General features: G+C 39.4%; 1 protein-coding gene across 13 annotated transcripts in view; it reads left to right on the top strand.

Moving 5' to 3' along the window:
• PPIP5K1 (diphosphoinositol pentakisphosphate kinase 1) overlaps positions 1-23,681 on the top strand; it is a 156,778-nt gene that overhangs the window by 94,086 nt on the left and 39,011 nt on the right. For 5 of the 13 annotated variants that reach the window (XM_066592712.1, XM_066592710.1, XM_066592711.1 and 2 more), the window contains 5 exons: positions 512-628; positions 1,585-1,749; positions 7,324-7,473; positions 13,440-13,530; positions 20,195-20,323. In XM_066592712.1, coding sequence (XP_066448809.1) covers positions 512-628; positions 1,585-1,749; positions 7,324-7,473; positions 13,440-13,530; positions 20,195-20,323 — 652 coding nt within the window. The remainder of the gene's footprint in view (positions 1-511; positions 629-1,584; positions 1,750-7,323; positions 7,474-13,439; positions 13,531-20,194; positions 20,324-23,681) is intronic. The other 8 variants (XM_066592718.1, XM_066592715.1, XM_066592717.1 and 5 more) reach the window with 3 other exon arrangements.

Genomic DNA, 23,681 nt, shown 5'->3' with positions numbered 1-23,681 from the left:
ACCCAGAGGAGCATGCATGGCCTTATAAATCTTTCACTCACCTCCTAGGTGCTCTCCTCAAGAAGAGACAATACCCTTTCCGACTCATAAAAAAGATAAATGTTGTCCAAGGCATCAAAACTTCAAAGCTTTTATTTATATCATAATAGGCAACAGTTTGGCCACATTGAGCAATTGACAAGCATACAAATAGTCCACATGTGTAAGCCATTTTGGTGCCAACCACGCCTCCTTTATATTCTATTCGCCCATGTCCCCTTGAATTAAAAACTTCATTAAACAAGATGTAATCAAAGTAAAGTAGTCGTAGTCTTGAAATGACTCCCTACCCTCTTATTAAAAAATTATATATATATTTATTATGTGTGTGTGTGTGTGTGTTTTACCTTTTTTTTCTGCATAGTGACATATTGATACAGTTTCCTATGCATGTTCTTTTTCTCTGGGTTTAAATTCTGCATAGACTTCACTGAATGTACCCTAATTATTTCCTGTATATATCGGATTCTAGGATGCATCTTCAGAAGAAAGATTTCATGTTGAGCTTCATTTCAGTCCAGGGGTCAAGGGCTGTGAGGAAGATGAAAGGGCTCCCCTGGGGTTTGGATTCCGACCAGCGTCAGCAGAAGTAAGACCTGGTTTGAAGAGAGGAGATTTAGAACAAATCGTTGCTAAATTCTGTCGTGCTGAAACGCAGCATAATCATATTTTCCAGTTCTCTGCAGTATTAATCTACCCTTCATCACCGTTTCTTCATATGCTTTCAAAGACCTAAGTAGCATACTCTCACTATTAATGTATTTATCTTCTGCATTTTAATTAGATACTAAAAATATGGACTGCATCAGTTAAATTATGGTCTGCAATCAGGCGCTGTTGTAGAGGTTTTATAGCTGCTTTATCATGCTGCTGTAGATTGCCTTGGCAGATATATTCTCCAATTACGGTATTCAACGTTTGGAGTCAGTTACTCTCAAGGTATTTTCCTTTTACCAAACTTCAATTTTCTATCAGGATGTTTTTGTTTTTTTTTTCCTCCTTCAGGATCAACTATATCTCCTGAGGAGGCCAGGGATCTGGCAAAACATGTTGGAGGGCGCAGTACGTTTTAGCACAGTATGGCTGCATTTTGCTCTTTGCCATGAGTGCTTGTTTTAGGATTCCCTTGATATTGAGGAGGGAGTTGGAGCCTTCCACTTTGGTTAATAGGGCAGTCTGATGCATTTTCCCCTTTTTCTTATATATGACCCTTTTGCCTTTGATGGTGATCATATATTACAAGCATTTTCTTCCACTCATGTCCCTGGGAAATAGAGCAAATCTGTACTCTCATACGGGTGATATACCTAATGAGTGCCTATTTGTTTCAGGCAGCCTCAGTCTAAATTTTTAACCTTTTAGCAAATGAATTTAAATTGATATCTCATAAAAGTTATATTTAAGGGAACTTGGTATAGGTATTTATGCCTTTGGCATTTGCTCTCACTTTAAGTCATTTATGACTCTTGCCGAGCTTCTAAGCCACTTTTTTCAATTTGGTGAAGCTGTGCCTTCATTCAACCTGTGAGTTTTTCTTTATCCTAGAATGAAGACAAAAAGACAGATCAAGGGAGTCTGGAAGACTTATGCAAGGTTAAAGGTACAGATGAGGTGGACAGAGCCATCCTGATGTCACCACTGCCATCAGAACCAATCAGCATTCACAGAAAATCTCCCCTTACCAGAGCGAGGAAAACTGGCTCAATGGAGGTAAGCAAAAGAGACTATCGGATACTTTTGTGCATTTGTACTATGAAACTTGTTGCTCGTACCTTCTGAAGTATGTTTCTCTATAATGTACATTAAGTCGATAATGTTTTTTGCTTTATTATAGACTTTTTTAAATATCCAAACTTACATGAGAAATGATGCAAATCAATCAAATGGGAATTTGACACAATGTATTTTTACTGTGCCTAACCTTGTTGGACTTGTTAGCAGATCTTTTTTACGAGAGGGCAGCTAGTTTTTGTACTTGGAACGGCCAGTATGGATTGATGTGCTGTCCTGTTCTATTGTTATTGAAAAGGAACACAATATTCCTTATGGGATAAGATCATTTTAGGCCTAGTAAATAATAACAGCAGTTTTGCTCTGGTCTAATGTGCACAATTATTTTCGCAGAACTGGAAAAAAAAATTATATATTGATGTGTGTACTTAAGCACATATGGACAGTCGCCAAGGCAGTTGTACTGACCTTATTCTGCACACCCTGAGCATTTCATTTCACATGAAAAAGGACTGCACAAGATGCAGTTATGACACTTCTTTGGTTCCATTTGTCCTCCAGACATGTCTGGTACATAATGTTATCCTTATTGCCCTTTTATAGCCAATTAAGAGCAAACTGGATTGTTGGGATTCTTTTCATATGGGAATTTACGATTTTTATCAGTGATTGGTTGAATTGCTGTGTTCTCGTTTCTTGTTCGAGCCTGTGCCCTTATTTCTGGTTTAATAAGATTTTAAGACTGTTCTCAATTTAACAGTTTTTCCCGTTATTACGTGGGAGGCAGAACACTTAAGACTTTGAACATAGTCTTAGCGGCAGATATTAACCCCTTTCCGCCACAGGGCATAACTGTATGTCCTGGCAGATGGGTACTTGGTGCAACAGGACGTACAGGAACGCCCTGGAGATAGCGCAAGATCATAAGAGATCTCATGCTATCCGGCAGTGGGAGGCGGCTGTCACCAAGAGCCGGCCTCCCTCTGCAACAGCTAGGATGCATTGGGACAGCGAGCCTCACTGTTTATTCCTTCCCTGCCGCGATCTATGTAGATCACGGCATATAAAGGGTTCACAGAGGCAGCGTGCTCCCTCTGTAATGTCATTGGACTCGACTGGTTGCAATGGCAACAGGACTCCAGCTACAGGCGTCCTGCATTGCTATTGCCTGTGATCACTAATACAAGCAATTACCCATTGCAGGACAGAAGTCCTGCAATGCCTAATCATAGCGATCATAGGTGCTATTGTACAAGTCACTTAAATGGACATATAAAAAGTGTATTAAAAAAAACAAAACCTTTTTTTGTGGTTTTTCTTTTTTCCCCCTATTAGCATAAAAAAGTTTTTAAAAAAAATTGAAATCCCAGATATTTGGTATCATCATATCTGTAACGGCGCGCAAAAAAAATTGAAAACTGAAGCAGAATGCTTATTTTTTTTCCATTTTGCCTCCCAAAAAACGCAATGACAGTGATCAAAAAAGCTGTATGTATCCCACAATGGTACCAATGAAAACTATAGCTCGTCTCACAAAAAACAAGCCCTCACAGAGCTCCGTCCATGGAAAAATAAAAAAGTTATAGGACTTTGAATTCAGCGATTTAGAAAAAAATAATTTCCAAAAAAAGGGTTTTTATTGCGAAAAGTGGAAAAACCTAAAAAAATATAAGAATTTTGGTATCGTTTTAATCGTATCGACTCACAGAAAAAATGTATTGTCATTTATACTGCATGATTAACGCTGTAAAAACCCCACAAAACAATTGCAGAATTGATGTGTTTTCTCTCCCTGCTATCATAAAAAAATTAATAAGTTTTACAATATAGTCTTATGTGCCCCAAAAAATGGCAGCAAAAAAAAACTAGTTTGCGACGTAAAAAAGACTTTATACAGACGTTTAATGGAAAAATAAAACTGTTGTGGCTTTTGAAAAATAGAGATTAAAATCCACCAAAAATTGTTGCACCCAAAATAGGCCATGTCCTAAGGGGTTTAAAGTGTTTTTTCATGAAAGGAAGCCCAGCCTCCCATTTCTGGTGCAAAAATGGCTGCATGTGTATAAACACTCTTCCTTAATATCCACGAGAGATTTGGACACAGCCCAGTGAGCATAGTCGATGCTTCGCTTTGGACAGTCCCTACTTGTTGGATGGGTCCCTTGACAATAAGCTTAATACATAGTGTCCCTCTGCTGGTACTCCCAGTGGGCAAACTTGACCATAAGTGTTCGGTTTTGTTACAACACCACCATAGGAGAAATGAAGGTTTACAGAATGGCCATTCAAGTCAGTGGGTTGTCTGTATAATATAGGACATGACAGGTCCTCTGGAGTGAGACACCTTCTTTGGAACTTCTCTTCTAGAAATTAGAATCCTGGTAATGAACCCCCCATCCTGTATTAACTCCCATCTCCATGATGGGATATATAAAAATGGGTCTTCTAAACTTGACAACCTCTTTAATAGAGCAATCCCTATGATGAATACTTTCTTCCTTGACAATATTTACTGTAAGACTGACCAGCCCATAAAAGTGAATGCCCTAGTAACAGACACACATATAGGCGGTTGTATTACTTCATTAGGAGTAAATAAATTGTATCCTTTTTATGTCTTGCACTCACATACAGCCGTTTGTAGAAACGTTTTTTTTATGTCCGGTACATAAAAATGATACACTGATGTCACTGAGTTATATGCGTCTGGTGCAGACATGGTATAACCCTACTTCTCTATTTCATTTTTATGTAAAATGGAAAGCTCCCGTCATGAAGCGGTAAATGCTGCTGATCACTAACTCGCACTCCGTCAAGGTTCTGCACTCTTCTACACAGCTTTCTCACTAGTCATAAACACAAGTTTTGTTTTTCACCTTTGAAATGCCCTTGCATGCTTTTCTTCATCCTGAGAGACGACCACTGATAATGACATGCCTTTGTACTCATGACCTTGTTATCAGATGTACATTACATCTGCACTTTACCGGACTGTGGAGTGACGGTCATGAAGTTGGTAAAGGTGACGTTTCCATTTCGTGATTCATGAATCAGTTGGTCTATATTGACTCTCTCCTTGTGTCTGCTGTGCTCTAGAACCTGCTGCAAAAAACTATTTACTTGCCCAACTTCTTTTTAATGTGTCTTTTTAAATATATGAAAATGAGGAAAATGGCACAATACCTTTGCAGCGCCACCTATTGGATGGCAGCATTCCTGAAAATTAATGTCTGACCCTTTAAACAAGTCTTTAAAACAATAATTGAATTGAAAACCAAGCCAGAAAACCATACACAGACAGCTGTTTCTGGGTGTTTGCCCCTCAAGAGTGTGCAGTAGATTTCTGGCTTGGCTAGTGAGAGGCCTGTGATGTGGGTCGGCAGGGGTATTGACTCTCCTTAAGGAGAGCACCTAGAAGATGTGTGGAGACACCTAGGAGGTGAGTGAGGGGACTTATAAGGCCTTTCATGCTCCTCTGGGAAATATATGCAAAAAAGGGAGATGGAACAATACCTCTGCAGCGCCACCTTTTAGATGGCAGCATTCCTTCAAATCAATGTCAGACCCTTTAAACTAGTCTTTAAAGCAATGATTGGGAATCGAAAACCTCGCCAGAATCCATACACAGACAACTGTTTCTGGATTTGTGCCCCTCATCAGTGTGCAGTAGGTTTCTGGCTTGGCTAGTGAGAGGCCTGTACGTGGGTCAGAAGGGGTATTAACTCTTCTTGAGGAGAGCATCTAGAAGGTGTGTGGACACCTAGGAGGATACCTAAATATATATAGTATTGGTTGATTTCTGTTTGCTCAGCAATTTTAGTCGAGCTTCCTCTTAGAGATCTGTATTCTAAGAGAGAGATACTCGTGTGATGGAACATTTCAGACATTTTTACAAAATTCAAGAGTTTTTTTTAATCTTATACCTATATACCCTGTTTGATTAGCTTTTACATTATGTTAGTATACCAAGGGCACTTTTTTTTTTAAGTCAAGGCTGGACAAATCCCATGAGCCAGGTAGCCATTGCACCTTGGAATGTTGGAAATGGCCAATGTACAAATGGCTAACAAGCTATTAGCACAATATGAACTTTATCTCGTTTATAGTGCAGTTCTGGACATGATGTTGGCACAACTTTCTATATTATAGGGTATGGAAATGTAAATAGAACATGTACATCATATTACTAATTTCTCAGTTCAGTAATACAATTGCACTCAGTTGTATTATGTATGTTTTCCGCATTTTATTTCTCCATTTGCTTTTTCAGAGGTTAACCTGGCTGTCTACTAATAACGTAATTCCGTATCTGTTCTCATCCATCTTCTTTATCCTTATTTCATCTTGTGCTTAAGGTGAATGGAAAAAACAAACTCAACCATCCTACTAAAATGCAGTGTTGTATGCGTTATTTTGCTAAATGCTGGTATCGTAAGCCGGATCATTGTGTTCATTGTACCTCTTTGTTTTCCCATTGTCTCTGTTCTCCCTGTTACAAACTGTATACACAGATCTATCCATGTATCTATCATAATATTACACATGCATACTTAAATTCGTACATATTCAAGATAGTATTTGCAGGGGATAAGAGCATTGTTCTTGTCGGCATCTGATTATTCAGTATTTATTGATTTGCCTCTACAGTGTGACACATCAGTAATCTTCAAGAGGAGGTTTATCGATCGTATGTCTTAACAAGAATCCCTTTCCTGAATATTCTTTTGCTTATATGACTAAAATGTGAATTTTTTGTGTGCAGAGTAAGTAATTATTATGCAGCACAAATAGGATTCGTGCATCAAAGCAATTAATAATACATCTGTAGTAACCCTACCGGTTGGAGAGCCCGTGCGTACTACACTTATATCCAGAGTGTATTGGATAAAACATTAATTTGAAGTGGAATAATATTAATATTCTTTTTTTCTCTTTTTTTATTGTGCTTCATAAATGTTTTGTCAGCTTGTCTCTCATTCCCTATAGAAGCTATAATGCCCCCCAGTCCTATCCTTGGATTATTAATCTCTCTAACCCATTTTATTATGAGAAAACTTGTGTGAGTTGATTTAGCAGATCAATTCGGCTTCATCGGAGATGTAGGTCCTTGAGGGGGAAAGCATAAATTATAGCTCTATCCCTCGGTGTTCTTTGTTTACTGTCTCTAACATTGCATGGTTTGGGAGTTGCGCTTCACAAAAAATCAGAACAGGTAGAATTGCCTTTCCTCTGTTGATAGAAAGCATAGTGTAACGCTTTTGTATGCCCAAACCCTTTCTGAGACTGTTATTATTTCTTTCTAGAAGCAATATTTAAGTGCTTTGACATCATGTGTATTCTGGCATAACTTCTTGCCTTATTTGTGAAGAGTATTTCTCTGCTGGTACAGAAATGTCTGTATTGTGTTCTTTATGACAACCATTAGCTATTGAATTATCTGAATGTGATGGATCTGATGTTGTAACCCTACGGTAGTGGGGAAACTTAACCTTAGTATTTCTTCATTCAGCTGTAATTGGGCTGAAACCTTCCTATTCACGAATTTGATTTCAGGTGATGAATACCAAAAACACAGGGAATTTGGAGTTCATGTCCCAAAAAGGGCGCCGGAGGAGAAGATCAGGAGAACCCCATCATTCCCCATGTTCCATCACTCTACAGTCCAGAGCCATGTCCATCACTAACCTGGCATCATGGCGACAGGTGTTCTTTTTTTTGTTTTTACATTTGAGTTCATCCGCCACCTAATTCCTGCTACCTGTATTCCTGAATTTCCCACTTTTCTCTCAGCTGCTGGATTCTCTCCTTTTGCTTGGTTCAATTGAGTATTTCAGGTGTAAACTCAATGTAGTTAGAACTGGTTCTATACTTTGAAGCTCTGTACACATAAAGTTACATGATGATAAATGACCTGCAGTATAAAGCTGGAGATTAACCCTTTCCAATCCAATTTGTATCCTGGTTTTCCTAGGGGGCTTACTCTTTTTCTGCTGTTATACAATGGCGCTATATGCTGGCTAAAGCCAGTACTGCATGAGGTGACACGTTAGATAGGCTCCGACAGCAGAGAGGCTGGCAATATACAGTAAGAGAACCCTGACAGCCGTCTTCCAACATAAGAGCTGTACAGCCTTAAATCATAATGTCTTCAGAGGTCAGACAGTGGATTGGAAAGGGTTAATGGCTATATAGCATGTTGGGTCCTTTGCACTAACATACATTCAATGAGCTTGAATTGAAGTATTAGTTGAAAATATTAACATTTTAAAACTTTGCAAATAACATTTCATTGCTACCGCACATTGCATTGTAACCAAAGAGCTGTTCATATCCGCAATATCTCTAGTAGGCTCAACATAATTGGCTAAAAATGATAGTAGCCTGCCAAAAAAAACTGAACATTGCAGTCAGTAATTGCTGCTTCTCAGCGACCTGAACTTAACTGCTTTTTTGTATGATCCGCTTCATAATGCCCTGCCGTAAGGAACACACTGAAAGTGGCGCAAGATCTGAACCCGTGCTACATGTAGAGACTTCTTTGCTCCATATTAGTCTATAGGTCTTTCAGCATTACATAGAATTTCTTGCATATTCTGTATTGATCTGTTTGCCTTCAGGTATTTAGGTGTTTGCAGTCAGTTGACAGTTATTGTGGCGTCTTTTTGATGCCTCTCGTTCCTATACATATAGCTTCAAATAACAGCAAGTAAACAGATCAGTGTTTTACTCCACTTTTAAGTGACCAGGTCAATAAAGCAATAAGTAACATTTTATTATGTTCTAGATAGCAGTCATCTGTTTGCTGGTACACAGTTCTATTGAATATAATGTATAAACAGTTCTTGGCTAAACGAAAAAGAACTCCTTAACCACGTTTGTCATGTAGTTGGAGAAGATATAAAGGTTCTGTGAGCTAGCCACACATTGCTGTGGAGATGGAGATGCCCTCGGAATTGCAATAACTCATTTCAATACTGTTGACTTCAGTTGCACAAGGAAACCTGGCCAAGAGGGGACCTTTGTATTGTTTGGGCTTTGGGAAACAGGACGTTCTAAAGAGAGAGATCTGAATTTCTTAGTGCATATGGATACCTACTAAGCTGTAGTTTTTCTGTGCAGGTTCTAGTAAGTAAAGTTTAATAGCACCTGTAGAAAGATTAAAAATACACAGATGTAATCCCATAATGCATGTGACTAAGCCTGCAGTACGATGCTATACAGTGCAAGGATGTTAATGTACTACAGCTCCTGCAAGCAGTTGATGGGTGGCAGAGCGTGGAGCAGGACCTCCACTCATGTGATATTGATGGGTCATAATGCAACTATTTGGATATGTTGATTCACAATGCTGATGGTATCCAATTTGTGATGCTGAGGAACGAAATTAAATGCCAGTTTAGTTGAGGCATTAAAAAAAAAAGAATCCGCCTTTTATCCAGATGTGAACACACTTCTTCTACTCCAATGTAATACTTTCAGAGTAGCACATTGCAGTGGGTCAAATGGAGTGCTGGACTAGGACAAGAGTTGTGCTTTATTAGGGTTTTTGGTATCTTCTAATAGAGGAGCTTCTATACAATTCTTAGTCTTCCAACAAAAACCTGCTCTGGAAGAATATTTAATGGTATTATGTCCAAAAATCTTCAAGCCAGTTAATCATTTTCCCCTTTAAAAACACTACGTAGTAAACCTGGACGATTGATGCCAGAAAATACCATGTAGTCTGCTCTTATATTATTTCTTTCTTAGGATAGATCTACTCGTATCCTTATTCCAGGCATGCTTGCATTCACTTACTGCTGATTTTCCAAGCAGATCTGCTGGACATTTGTTCCAAGAATTTACTACTCTTTCAATCAAAAATTTTCTGATTTTGCTTCTGATCTATTTACTCTTCCAACTAATCTCAGATTTTGCCCCCCTGGTTGTAGTGGTTAGTTTCCATATAAAAACATTATACATTTTAACATTCTATAAACATTTCAATTTTGTCTCCCACATCCCCTTTTCTCTTCTTTTCTCCAGGCTATACAACTTAAGTACCTTTAGTCCTTCCTGATACGTTTTTTAGCTTGAGACCTTCTACTATTTTTGTAGCCCATCTTTGGACTATTCTATTTTATCAATGCCCTTCTGTAGGTGAGGGTCGCCAGAACTGCACACGTTAGTCTAGATGTGGGCTGCTCTCGGTTTTGACTTTGATTTTGGTATTGGTCACATATGTGTATTGTCAATAAATAGAAGTTTGCTAGCAGCACAGCTTCCTCACCATAATATGGTAGGACAGATTTATGACGCCTAGTCACCAGAGGATCCAATCCCAGGGTCCACTTCATCCACAGAAAATAGGTAGCAGTGACCGCATAGAAGGTGCAAATAAAACGTTCCTTTATTCCTCCATCGTTTACATGCTAAATTATGTAAACTATGGAGGAATAAAGAAATGTTTTATTTGCACCTTCTATGCTGTCACCGCTACCTATTTTCTACATGTGTATTGTGACACCATTTTTTTAAGTCCACAACATGAAACAGTTTATCACAATAGAATGACTTTTGTGTTGTTGACCGTACAATACTTTGCAACCGATGACGTAACTTTAATTAAAAATCTCTTATCATTTTCTGTCTACCAATGCACTCCAAGACTACAAGCAAACTCTTTGTTGTCTGATTTTGCAATCATATCTCCATCTGTCTTCTAATTGTCAATATACATTTAGGAGATTAGGAAGGAGTAGAAGACAAATGGAAGGGAGTAGGATTACAGGATCAGACTACACAGGGCGTCTTTGTAGACTGTAACCATAGAAACACTTAAACCTCCATAGTATCTATAGATAGAAAGCAGCAGGGGATTTTTCAGTTAAAAGTATTTGCAGTTTTAAGATGCATCAGAGCAATAATTGCAAATGTGTACACACTAGAGATGAGCGAACGTACTCGGTTCGGGTGTTTTTGGACTCGAGCACCGCTTTTTCCGAGTAACTGACTTCTCGGACGAAAAGATTCGGGGGGGCGCCAGGGGTTGCAGAGGGCGTGGAGGGGGAGAGCTCCCCCATTCTCCACTGCCACCCCCCGCCCCCAACGCCCCCCGAATCTTTTCGTCAGAGAAGTCAGTTACTCGGAAAAAGCGGTGCTCGAGTCCAAAAACCCCCGAACGGAGTACGTTTGCTCATCTCTAGTACACACCCTTTTAGACACACCCATTCATTACTGAACCTACATTTTAAAGAGTTCTATTCTGTGATCTATTAGCTGTTTTGTTACTTTTGCTAGATGACTAATACATCAAAGGTTTCTTTAAAGTAATTTCTATTTACGCTACTTTTGCGGTGATTAGTATTGTAGATATTGTATTATTTAATCTTTTCCAACTTAGTGATGGCAGTTTATTGGTATTTTACAGTTTAATCTTCTAATAATTCTGATACAGATTTAATTAAGAAAGCTGTGTTTTGAGAAGTGCTTTAATAAAGTGCAAACTGCGCTTGCCAACAATGCTGCTTTAATAAGAATCCTGTAAGGCCACTTATATTACCTATGGATAAAAACTATGAAGGTCACTTCATGATATGATCTCTTACTGATCCTGGAATACAAAGACATAGTTCGAGTAGCAGACTCCTGAGTTCCTGGGATTTTCACACACAGCCATCTTTAGAGTTTAAAGTTAAGAAACTTAATAGTTCAAACTAACAGGAAGGCAACAATAACCAGACATTACTACAGTGGTTTTGGGGAAGGGTATTTCTGAACACACAGCACATGAAGCCTTGACTCTAAAATGAAGGAAGCAGAAGTCCCCAAAAGGTATGGCACCTGTCAGCTTAAAAGAAGACATTGAAGCTTAATGTGGCAGAGGCTCTCAAAACTGAATAATTGAAGATTAGTAGAACATTGGCCTGGGCTGAAGATTCTTGATTTCTACAGCATTATGCAGATTATAGGACCAAAAACGAGAAACTTAGATCCATTTTAGTTTTGTATCAATGATTAAGTCCAGCAGTGGTTTCATAATATGAGGAATGATTTTTTTTGACACACATTAGGGCCCTTTATACTGACTGGGCATTGTTAGAACTACCACAGCCTGAAAGACTATTGTTCTTTTGTGGCCATAGGCCATATTCTGCTCATCTCCTAACAACGGGATAAAGCTACATGTATTGTATATTGCTGTACATTACAGCATCTCTATGTGATAGAATAAACCATTAACCACATGCATGTGCAGGCAAGAAATCTGCACCAACCTGGTCCAGCTGTCATGTCCAAATCGATTTTTTTTTTTGGGGCACATTTTAAAGGCATAGCTAAGCAATCCTTGTTTATTTATGGTCAGAGCTGAGCACACCTTTTAGCCTATAGCAAGTTGTCTACGCTTTTAAGGATTGACCTACCAGTTTAGATTTCTCTAGAATTGTTCTCCATTTCCTAATTCTTAAGAAATGTCTCCCTCTCTCCTCACCCTCAAGCTTAAGATGTGACTGCAGAAGTGACATGGAGTGAACAAGATTGTCATCAAAGAACTGGCATTGTAGAGGATTTTTTTGCATTTTTTTTTAATTGACAGGTTTGCCTTACAAGTGAAGATTATTTTTTCTGAAGATGATTTTATCTGCCGCCATTGAATTATTTATTCATTTATTGAGATAAAGGCTATACTCCCACAGATATAACCTGCAAGCTTGCAGAATTAAAATTATATGTGACAAAAAATACCCCCACTTGCTGCTGTGTACTAAAGGAATAAGAAAGCAGCTTGTTTCCCTACTTAGCAGGTGGACGCTTTCAATGTGAGGTTCATTGCTTCATCTGATGCAAATATGTTCATCCATAGAATGACAAACTGCTCTTATGTTCAGGTTCAGGTTCCTTGTATACATGAAACAATGATAAAAATCAGACAGGAGGCTGTCCTGCATGGAGGGGACTGCAATATACATAGGAGACTTCGAGAATTTGACAGACAATCAGATGGGGGATGGGGGGCAGGGATGGCGAAATGTGACCACATGTGTACCGTGTGCTGTTTTGATATTGAAACTTCCAACCATCCAAATAAAATATAATTGTACCATACACATCCCATGGCCGCAGTGTCTGATGGAAGCAGGAGATTTATTTATTTTACTCACGTTATATGTCGCATGCATATTCTACGGCATTGTATACAAATTATTACTGACAAGGGGCTACAATCTCTCAGTATGTTTTTGGAGTGTCGGAGGAAACCTCAGTGCTAACCACTGAACCACCCTGCCGCTCAGATCCTTTTTTCTAATCCTGGACAACTCCATTAAAACAAATGCAATATACATATTGATGTAAACCACTTTATTATATTCCTATATGTGAGGTGCACTAAGATGAAGGGTTTCTCTCTGAAAACCAAGACTCCAGACTTCACCGCCTTAGCCTCAGATCAGTCCTGCTGCTGTGGTTAGTCTCTCCTAATGCCTGCTCATTCCTCTCATCCCTAATGCCATGGCTTATTATATGGACCTCTGTTTTCCTTTTCCTAATGTGAACTTCCGAACACATTTGCTGTGGTGTTAAATCGCTTGTTTTCTCTTGTGGTGTCCATGTTCCTGACAATGCTGTTGTATCTGAGAGGTGAAGGCTTCTGGTTTAACCTCTTCACTGTCATCCTCTCCACCCCACAGGTGCTTTCAGAGACCTCCTCTAAATCTGGTGGATACCGACTGTTCACTTCTTATGCCAGGCAGCCGTCGGACATGAAGCAGAGTGGTTTAGGTATGTTGGATTACTTAGTCTGTCCTTGTTCTTTTATTAGAGGAAAAGGAAAAAGAACTCTAAAAATACAAATATTACCAAAAAACGTGTGGATAGTGTGCCTACTACTTTACATATTCTCATAAATATTTTTTGCAGCATCTTTAGTAGTATTAGAGGGGTATTCTGTGACACCCCCAAAGATTTAGTTAAAGGGAAGGAATGTTATTAAATAAGAGAATAAACCTTATTCACCAAATCCTTCATCGGCCTTTCCAGCATCACTGCTATGGTACCAGAGCCGGCCTTTGTTTCCTGTCGCTGCAGTGATGATTTGTTAGACTCTCCGCGTGACCAGTAAGACCAGTGACTGGCTACAGTGGGTACATAGGCAGTTGGGCATATCATTACTGCACGCCGTGAGAACAAAGATGGACAGGGAGCACTGGAGCAGCGGTGCTGAACTGGCGGATAAATGATCTGGTGAGTATTTTTTTTCTAAATTTTCAACATTTTTTTATCGTCTTGGAAAACCTTTTTTAACACTTTAACGGCCAAGAACATACAGTATGTAATATGCCATGACTTTAAACATTTGCCGCAGTTAGACTATTAAGGTTAGAGCTAAGTGCCTGGTATTATATCAAAGCCCAGAATCCTAAATTTCGTGTAACACTAGTGTCGATTTTCATTTTTTTTGTGTGAAGCACTTGTTTGAAGTCCGGGAGAAGCACAAAATGTTTTACTTCCTGTCCGTGTAAGGGAGAATCTTTGAACTCTACTACTAGGGCTGACTGACTGTTGTATTCAGTGGCTCCCTAGATCATCATGCCATCAGTTGGGGCAGTGTGTCACTCCACAACAAAGGCAGGATTGAAACGCTCACCACGAGGCATCCATACTCAAACGTAACATGGAATCATCGCTTAAGACGTTACGGTTCCAATACGTAGCGGTCCAAGTTTCTTGTTCTGGATTACTGCAATTGAAGGCGACTGTATTGGGGTGTTAATGGCAGGACATGTAATGGGTGCTGTGACTCCAAATTTCCTTCTGCTAAGCACCTGGAAATGGTCTGGACAGAGTTGGGATTCTGTAATGAAGGTACCACCTATGTCTGGATGGTAGACAACAAAACTCTTAGATCTGCTTGTGCTTGGCAGGGGATCAAACTATCCTGTCTACTGCTGGTCTGTCTGGGCCGTCCAAAGCTTGTTCACTATGTGTTTGTGCCCTCATATAACCACTGCTATCAACACCACCTAACAGCTTGGTCAGAACAGCCTAAATGGCAAACAATTATTCAAAACCATCCTGCTTTTCTCATTCCAATGATGCGCCCCCTCTTAAAGTCTATTAACTCCGCAAAATGTCTTTTAGTACGTAGTGGAGGCATGTATAGCAGTCAACGATCTCTCCACAAGAGGCTACAGAAATGTAGCCTTTGAAAGCCTTTTATAGGGCATTAAGGGAATCTGTTTTATGTCCTGAATTGGCAAGACCCAGTGTCTAATCAGAGCATAACTGTAATAATTTATATATCTGCCTAAGACATAACTGTTTTACGTTCATCCTGGACTGCTAACAAAACCCTGAGATGACTTGTTACCGGAGCAGTCAGGACTGACGTGTTTGCTTGCTATACAGGTGGCTAGACACAGGAGCAGTCAGACACAAGAGGTAGTGATCAGAGCAAGGAACTCTGAACCCCTCCAACAGAACCCACCTTGCAGCAGAGCACCCGTCTCGAAAGGGACGACCCCACTTCTTCCACGAGGACATGTCCAAGGTCAGAGTGGGAACCAGAGTACAGTAAACCAGGGACATACAGAAACTAACAATAAAAAGATGAGAAAACAGAAGCATGGGGGACAAACAGAACACAAGAGCCAGACAACAGACAGGAGCTCTGAGCACGCTTATTAGATCAGGAACACTAAAATATAACTGACAACTCCATCAAGGAAGAGCAGGGTTACATGGGGAGTGAGCAGAAACTGATTGGCTGAGAGAGCTGTCAATCACCAGACACTACCTCAGCTAACAGCTGCAGGATTAATTAACCCTAACTAGAGCGGACCGAAAATATTAACCCTAGCTAGCCAGGATAAAACCCACAATAGCAAAGGTGTGCTGGCAGTGACGCGACAAACGGTTTGCCGAGTTTTATAGCGATTTGACATTTCTATCATTGCCATCAGATTTAGCATTAAATCTTTCCAATATACTATATCAAAAATCACTAGAAAAACAGTAAGCGTTATAGGCAGGGTCCTTCAAATTCGGGTCTCCTATAAGACATGTATTATAACCTATACATGAATGAACCGTTTAGTTCAACATCACCATCCCGGTAAGTAATTTATTTAGCTTTTTTGCACTTCGTGTTTTATATGTTACACCTATTGACTTTGTGCTATTGTTTCATACAAAAATTAGTTTGTTAGCATCTTATTGTTGTGTATGTGTCTGTATTTTTTTTACAGGACATGAAATATATACTTTATGTTCTTGAAAATGGTTATTCAAATCAGGTAGTACAACAATGTTTAGTCTTTGAGATACTTATTGGGCTACACACATGTTAATAGGAGTTAACAGGCTTAGTGGATTTATGGGGCAAGATAGCTGGTGTTACCCTTAAAACTAAAACTTTTTGTTTTTGCCCAACTTTTTATGTAACTGTCTAGCAATGCACTTACAGCACTGGAGCATTGCTTGGTGTATAGATATATTTATACACTGAAAACAATATATCACAACTTCTACAACTACAGCCAGATTCAAAAATTGTAGCATAGGCCTAACACATTTTATAGCCATCAGATTAAAATCTACTTGTTTTTATGGCACCATCATATTCAGGGTAAGCAGTAAACATAAATACTCTAAAACAAAACTAAAGGCCGTAAAGGAATTAAAGAGTATGGCTACTACAAATCTCCAACTTTTGACATACTTTCCTGAATTATCAGGGAATTACACAAACAGCTATTCTTTATGGGTAGTAGTTCTAAACAGAGCAGAACTGTTACTTGTGGCTTGTTACAAACTACCTTTAATCTAAAGTTTATGTAAAGTACTACAAAACCTGAAGAATCATGCAGTGAACTATTGCCAGTGAATGAAAGGGAAGCTCGCTGCTAATCCTGCATTTATGGTGGCCGCTTTCAGTAGCGGAATTAACATACCAGCTTCTCTATTCAGTGTTTGGGCTTGCCTGGTCTATAGTACATTCTGGTAACATCTGAATTTGCCATTTAATTTGACAGTAGAGGACTGTTAATTTATAGTTCCATTTACCTATTTCATTAATATTCCTAATGGCCTCTCATGATGTCTGTCTGTATTATGTCTGCGGCTTTATTGATTTCTGGAATGGGAGCTGCTCTGTCTATTGCATCGTTTTATCGTTTTATATAATTTTATGCAGATACATTTATATAAAGACCATTTTATGTTTCTGGTTTCTTTGCATGTGTTTTTAGCATGGCAGCGTTAGCCGTCTGAATGTGTCCTGTGTCAGACCTCATGGTCAAGCAATGAGTCCTAATGGTGCACTAATTCTATTGTACAGAATGTTACATTGGTCTTTGTTTCGCATAAATTCTGTTTTTTACAACCTCTCAACACATTTCATATTAAAAATACCATAGATCATTTTTTTTCTTGTGGATTTTATTCATTTCACACTGTTCATACCTAATATCCTTTTCTTGTCATAGCGCCCTTGTTTTGCGTCATTCTGCTGGTGTTCTTTCTTTTTCTTCACCTCTGTAAGATGCTAATAAGCGCTTTTTAATTTCACTTTTTGGGGCTTGGTTTATGGTCATTGGATTCATATTTCCTTTCTTTATTGTTCCTATGTGTTGTGCATGCCGCTTTACTTAAAGGGGTTCTGTACTTATAATGCTTGATTATGCCATCGTTATTTAATTGGCGCAGATCTGACTGATGGCACCCAAAATGAAGGGGCAGCAGCCATTAATCAGTCAAGTGGCACAGCCCTTTCAGCTTTCACTATTTTAATAATAATCTTTATTTGTATAGCGCCAACTTATTCCACAACCCTTTCACTATCAATATGCATTATGTAGTATTGCAACTCCAGTTGTAGCTCAACCCATATACTTAGTCTATATTCGCATCAGCATCGTACCTGCTGTCCAACTTCTTGTTGTTCTGCACTATTATAGGAGCAGAACAATGAAAAATGACAGTGGGACAGATCTATCGTATTCAAGACACCAATGGCGTCCAATGTACCTGGTTGACCATAGTGGGATCCTTTGGGTTTCCATTATGTTGCCTGGTGTTTTCCTTGAAAAACAGTGCTGCATGCTGTGCTATTTTTTTTTAGAATTGTCAATAAAATTTGCGATACAGGCTCCTAACTGAACCGCTGACGCAGATGTGAAGCAGGCCTAGAATGGGGTTTAGGCTTTGTTCACATCTGTAGATAGAATAATAGAATAGGGATGGGCTTGTCACGTAATAGACATGAATGGTGTCCAACAGACCTCCTTAAAATGGGGTCCATCAGGCTTCTGATACCATCGTTTAGATAAAATAGCATGGCAAGCTGTGCTTTTTTTGCTCTGGATTGGAGCCTCTAGTGCAGATGTGAATGAAGCCTTAATGGCATTACCAGACACATTTGATGGACAAGGTTGGTACTTCTCCTGGTATAACTGAAGGCATCGCTGGGGATCCCTGCAGTCATCACATATTGATAGTATATGTTAGGGTTAGGTTATTAATCATTAAAGAGGATTTTCTAAGCTAATGAAAAAGTTCCTGTTTAAATGCTCACCAGAGGATACCATCACAGCTGCAAAGTAGTTATTCTTCATTTTCCTTATCTTGCCCAGCTCTGTGCTACTACTTTTGTCTTCATGCCTTCTCTGTGGGTGGGATTGCCAATGTAAAGAACTAAAGTTCTCAGGATTCCTCTTCCCCCTACTCGTACAAACATTGCCCCTACTTACAGCTGCCTGTATTACATGGTGTAAGGTAGTGCTGATGGGTAAATGATAAATTGTACTGTAGTTAAAATATTTGCATACAATTTTTAATTATCGGAAAACCCCTTTAAGTACAGAAACCCTGAAATTTCCATTTTCACTATTTAGAGTCAGTAGATGTCATATATGTTCACCATACTGATCTCATGATCTGCTTGTTGTGAATGAAAAAACATCCACCTAAAATTAAGATGGGTACTGCATGATCTGAACTGTGATGCAGATGTTGCAGAGTTTAAGTTATCATTTAAAGGTGTTGTCTGGTACTTTGGGAATTCTTTCTATTGATGACCTTATCTTAGGATAGGTCATCAATAAATGGTCAGCAGGAGTCTGGTGCTCAGGATCCCTGTCGACTATCTGATACCTGGCACCATAGTCAGTATGGGCAGCGCAGGAAGCAGATTGCTTTGTCTGTAGTGCAGCTGTCTGGGTTGGTTTTCCAGGCGCAACTCCCATTGAATTTAGTGCACTACCAGCCTAGGCCACTGCAGTATGGACAGCGTGATCTGCTTCCTGCGCTGTCTGGGCTGACAGAGATGCTGGGAAGTAGCCAATCAACAGGGATCCCAAGTGGCAGCCCACCACCGATCACTTGTAGATGGCCTGTCCTGAGGATAGGTCAACAATAGAAAAATTGCCCAAAGTCTCAGACAACCCCTTTAAATATTTGGGGCAAGCTTGGAAAATGATCTTCCCAGACTCACCAGCACAAAGAGCAAAACACATTCCCTTGAGTATAGATGACCTGCAGTACCGGAAACCACCTACAAACACGTCAAGTGAAGTTTTTAGATAAACGATAAATGTCACTTCGGTACGTAAACAGCCATGATCTCCCCCTAACAATTGCATGTGCTCCAATTACTTTGATACATATGAAACGTCGGAGATAAAATTAGTATTGCCTTTATTAACCTTTTCCAATCCACTATCTGACGTCTGAAGACATTATGATTTAAGGCTGTACAGCTCCGAAGTTGGAAGACGTCCGTCAAGGTTCTCTTACTGTATATTGCCAGCCTCTCTGCTGTCAGAGCCTATCCAACGTGTGTCACCTTATGCAGTACTGGATTTAGCCAGCAGATAGCGCCGTTGTATAACGGCAGAAAAAGAGTAAGCCCCCTAGTAAAACCAGAATACAAATTGGATTGGAAAAGGTTAAAGTTGATTATTTTCAGAATTGAATGTGAGATATACTGAAGTTTTCTCTTAAGCATTTCATAATGTAAATTAACGTGAGTCCAATTCACGGTCTACTTTCATGTAACACATGAGGAGATTGTGGAAAATACTGTGAGTGCTATTCAAAATGTTTCTTTTGAAAGTTGAGTTTTTGTTTTTTATTTTTTGTCTTGTTGCAGTGTCTTATTGGAATTGAATATTTATTTGCATCGGTTCTTTTTTAATTTTTTTTGCCCATATGTTTCATAAATCTACTTGTGTATCGTGTGATCTTGGGATTTGATTCGGTTTGCTGTGTCTGTCTCACCAAGGAACTTGCACTAAATCATGGCATTACAATGGTGTTTCAATATTTTCAGATAAAGATCAACTCTACTACATCTGGGAAGATGACTGGCATTAACAGGGGTGATTTGATATTTAATGGCATGTCCTAGATCTGTGTGAATACTAATCCCCAATCCCAACCTTTCCAGGATCACAGTGCACTGGTCTGTTCAGCACCACAGTGCTGGGAGGCTCCTCCAGCGCTCCAAATCTACAGGACTACGCACGCAGCTATCGCAAAAAAATCAGTGCCGCTGCCAGCCTGACTTACAAGGACGGTACGTGTATTCTAAACCAGGTGCACTCTGTATCCCAGTTCTGTGTATTTAATCTCTCGGCCCTGGAAAGGGGGGAAGGTTTGCATGTATCAAATTCTGCTGTATGTCACAATGACCATTACGTGCCCTGTAATAATGCTGATGACTTGCAGATGGTATATCACTGCTAATTTAGATGGGTTGTATATTGATACAATGTCAGTGCATTTCAAAGCTTACAAGGATAGAAGCCGCCTCTATCTTGATTTTGAAACCTACCTCTATCTATTAATTTTGCTCTTGAAACTCTACTGTGCCTGATCCTCTTGCGTGTGTAGGTGTCGGCGATTGCAACCATGTTACACAGGCAGTAAATACTTATTGCTGTCGTATTTATGTGGCAATTGATCGGTTGATCTGTCAGAGTCCGAAATATGACTGCTAAAACAACATACAGATGTGTTCTGGTTAACTTCCAGTTCAGTGATGGCTTTAATGTTTCCTTTTTTTTCTCCTTGCTGTCAGTAATATATTGCTGATACATTTTATGCTTGCTCCTAAAATGCGTGATAGATACATTTTGTATTCAATTGATGCATCCAGTACTAAAAAGCTTTACTACCGTGTGCTGTTAAGTTAACTTTGTATTCAGAACCTTTTTTAGAAAACCAGACTAAGGCCGCCTGCACCTACGCGGATGATCCACCATTAAAGCCGCCCATAGGAAAACACGAGCTTCCGCAGCTACGTGCACACAAAATAAATTGTAGCATGTACGGGCTCCACTGATCTCTATGGAAGTGTTTGATCCGCAATCTATCCACCTACAAATCCGGATGCATTGCGGATTTGTAGGTGGATACTTCTCAGGCTACTTGGAGACCGGGCGGGCCTCTTTAAACAAATAAGGGCAGTGGCCATTTCCGCGCAGTTTAGTTTTAGTTTATCTTGCATTAATTAAAAGTCGCTTGGACCATATTAGACTCCATTCAGATTTCCTTTAGCTCATTCCGTCATAAATACCAACAAAACAGTTGAACCCCTGAACAGAACTTATGCTAGTCAGAGTTCCATCCAGCATTTCCAGGATCTGGCCATCGGTTTATTTTCGTTCTTCTGTTCCAGAACGGAGCAGTAAAACAGAGGTATGAACAGAGTCTTAGCCAGTTGGAAAGGGTTATTGCTCACAGATAGAGGAGCAACATTTTCTTGCGGATGTGATCCTGTCATAGCTGCAAGGATATTATTTGGTTTCTCTTTCTGAAGCAATAACCCTTTTTGCATTAATTAGAGACGAGGGATACGGATGTCTTAATTACATTTTGATTTCTGTATTGTTTGAGAATTTCTATTGCGCACGTCGAGTCTAGACAAACACTTTAATAACCTGCACCTGGAAGCTGCAAATGGCAACTCATTGAAAAGATGCTTTTATCTTCATAGCAGTCTCTGTTACAAAGGAGAAAATGCTTGGAGAACTGCTTTGCCGCCCACTCCCAGACACCGCATGCTTCCATTTGTTTCCTGCGGAACTGAATATCATGGGGTTGCATATCTAGATGTACGCTCACAACCCTGTTAGACTTCCATTTAGTGTATTTCAATACTCCCCATTATCCGGTAAAAAGTAACAATATAAGGTCCGTTTCACATCTGGAGGTTCCACTGTTGATCCATCTAAAAGCCAGACAGCTGCGCGGAAACTGAACGGACCCCATTATAGTCAATGGGGTCCATTCAGCGCTGTTTGGCTGTGTTTAAGGACGGAACCATTCGGCCTTGGGGTTTCATTTTTCCTGCTCCCTATACAGGGGTGAAACCACCCTAATGCCATACCCTGTAAATCTGAGTGTCTTGTATTTTTTGGGTTACACTCACTCTGGCACATATTTGACCTTCTGTAAATGAACATGCATTACTTTCGAACATTCCTTTCTGTAAATCTGCTGTACACTAAGTCAGGAACATTGCTACCATTATGAAGGGCAGATTTGTAGGTTTGCAGTACAATTGTATTTTTTGCGATGTCACATGAGGTTTCAAAATGTCCTTAATATTCAGGTTGAAGTCATGTTAGGACGATGGAGAGAAGGTGTCACCTTAACACAGACTTTTCTCGGTTTGCAACGCAGGCCGTGGCTCTTTTCTCCTAGAATCTACAAAACCCTCCTATTCAGTATATAGTGTTTTTCCTTGCTTCAGTCCTCCTTTAAGAGGAGGTTACCATCCTGTTTCATTGTGTCAGATCCACATACACAATGGCTTTAATGTAAGACATTTTATTTACTAGTATGATTTAGGATTAGGATCTCCTAATGCTAAATGGACCGAAACAAGAGAACACATCGATCGTAGATGGTATCCCCGTCTGAAATCTAAATACTACCTGTGCTATTGTGAACCCCATTGAATTGTGTGAGACTGTAGCAAGTGCGCTGTTTCCTTTTATGTGCTGCAGATTAGTGTTACGAAGCAAAATGCACTTATTTTTTCCATTTACAACCTTTATTGTTCTATCTGGAAATGAATATCCACTTTGAATAGTTCAGTTGCATAGTAGGTTTGGTTGTAGGTGGTGCTGATATATTTTGGAACCTTCTAAAAAGCACAGAGGTTAATTTTTGTGGTTTTTTTTTAATACTTTGCTTATATTGATACATATTTCAGTGCATTTATCTATTTTGCATATTAGAATGATGATCAGACAGGGGTTTTTAATATTGATTTACCTACAGATGTGTCTCTTACAAGATCTATGATGTGTTTAGACTGCAGTTTCTCATTGAGTTAGTTCGGTACAATATCCTAAAACACTAGCAAAGTCCTTCACAAGCTACAATACACAACACACACACTGGGTGGCCACAATAAACTCACGTAGAATAGACCTCTTGTGATGGAGTATCGGGAAATCATGTTATGAAAAACTGGTTATCTCATGACACACCTCTGAATATCTCTAGCCAAGAATAAAGGTAAGGAAGAGCATACACTGTATTTGTGTTTTTAATTTCTAGCTACCCAGAGACAAGTAGACCTGTATACTGCAGTAACTACTTGCTCTATTTTGGCTAGACTATCTATAAATTGCATTTTTATGGATACACAAACAAGCTATATACCAGACTTTATCAGATGTCTCACAGAATTATCAGGGACATATTCCCTTTTTGATAAAAGTAGCCTATTCACAAACACAGTGTATTCCTAAATCACAGAAAGGCATGCTGTGTCATGAATAACACATAACTTTTATTAACTCTAATAAAACCTATTTGCACCCTAACCAGTCTCAAACGCTAACCTATTTATGATGAAGTGGAGTAACTGCCCTGAGAAGGATGACCCCGCACAGGGACCATTACTGGAAACACTAATT

The sequence above is a fragment of the Eleutherodactylus coqui genome, chromosome 2, assembly GCF_035609145.1.
Source record: "Eleutherodactylus coqui strain aEleCoq1 chromosome 2, aEleCoq1.hap1, whole genome shotgun sequence".
In the NCBI taxonomy this organism is placed as follows: Eukaryota; Metazoa; Chordata; class Amphibia; order Anura; family Eleutherodactylidae; genus Eleutherodactylus; species Eleutherodactylus coqui.
This window is presented reverse-complemented; position numbering and strand designations above follow the sequence as displayed.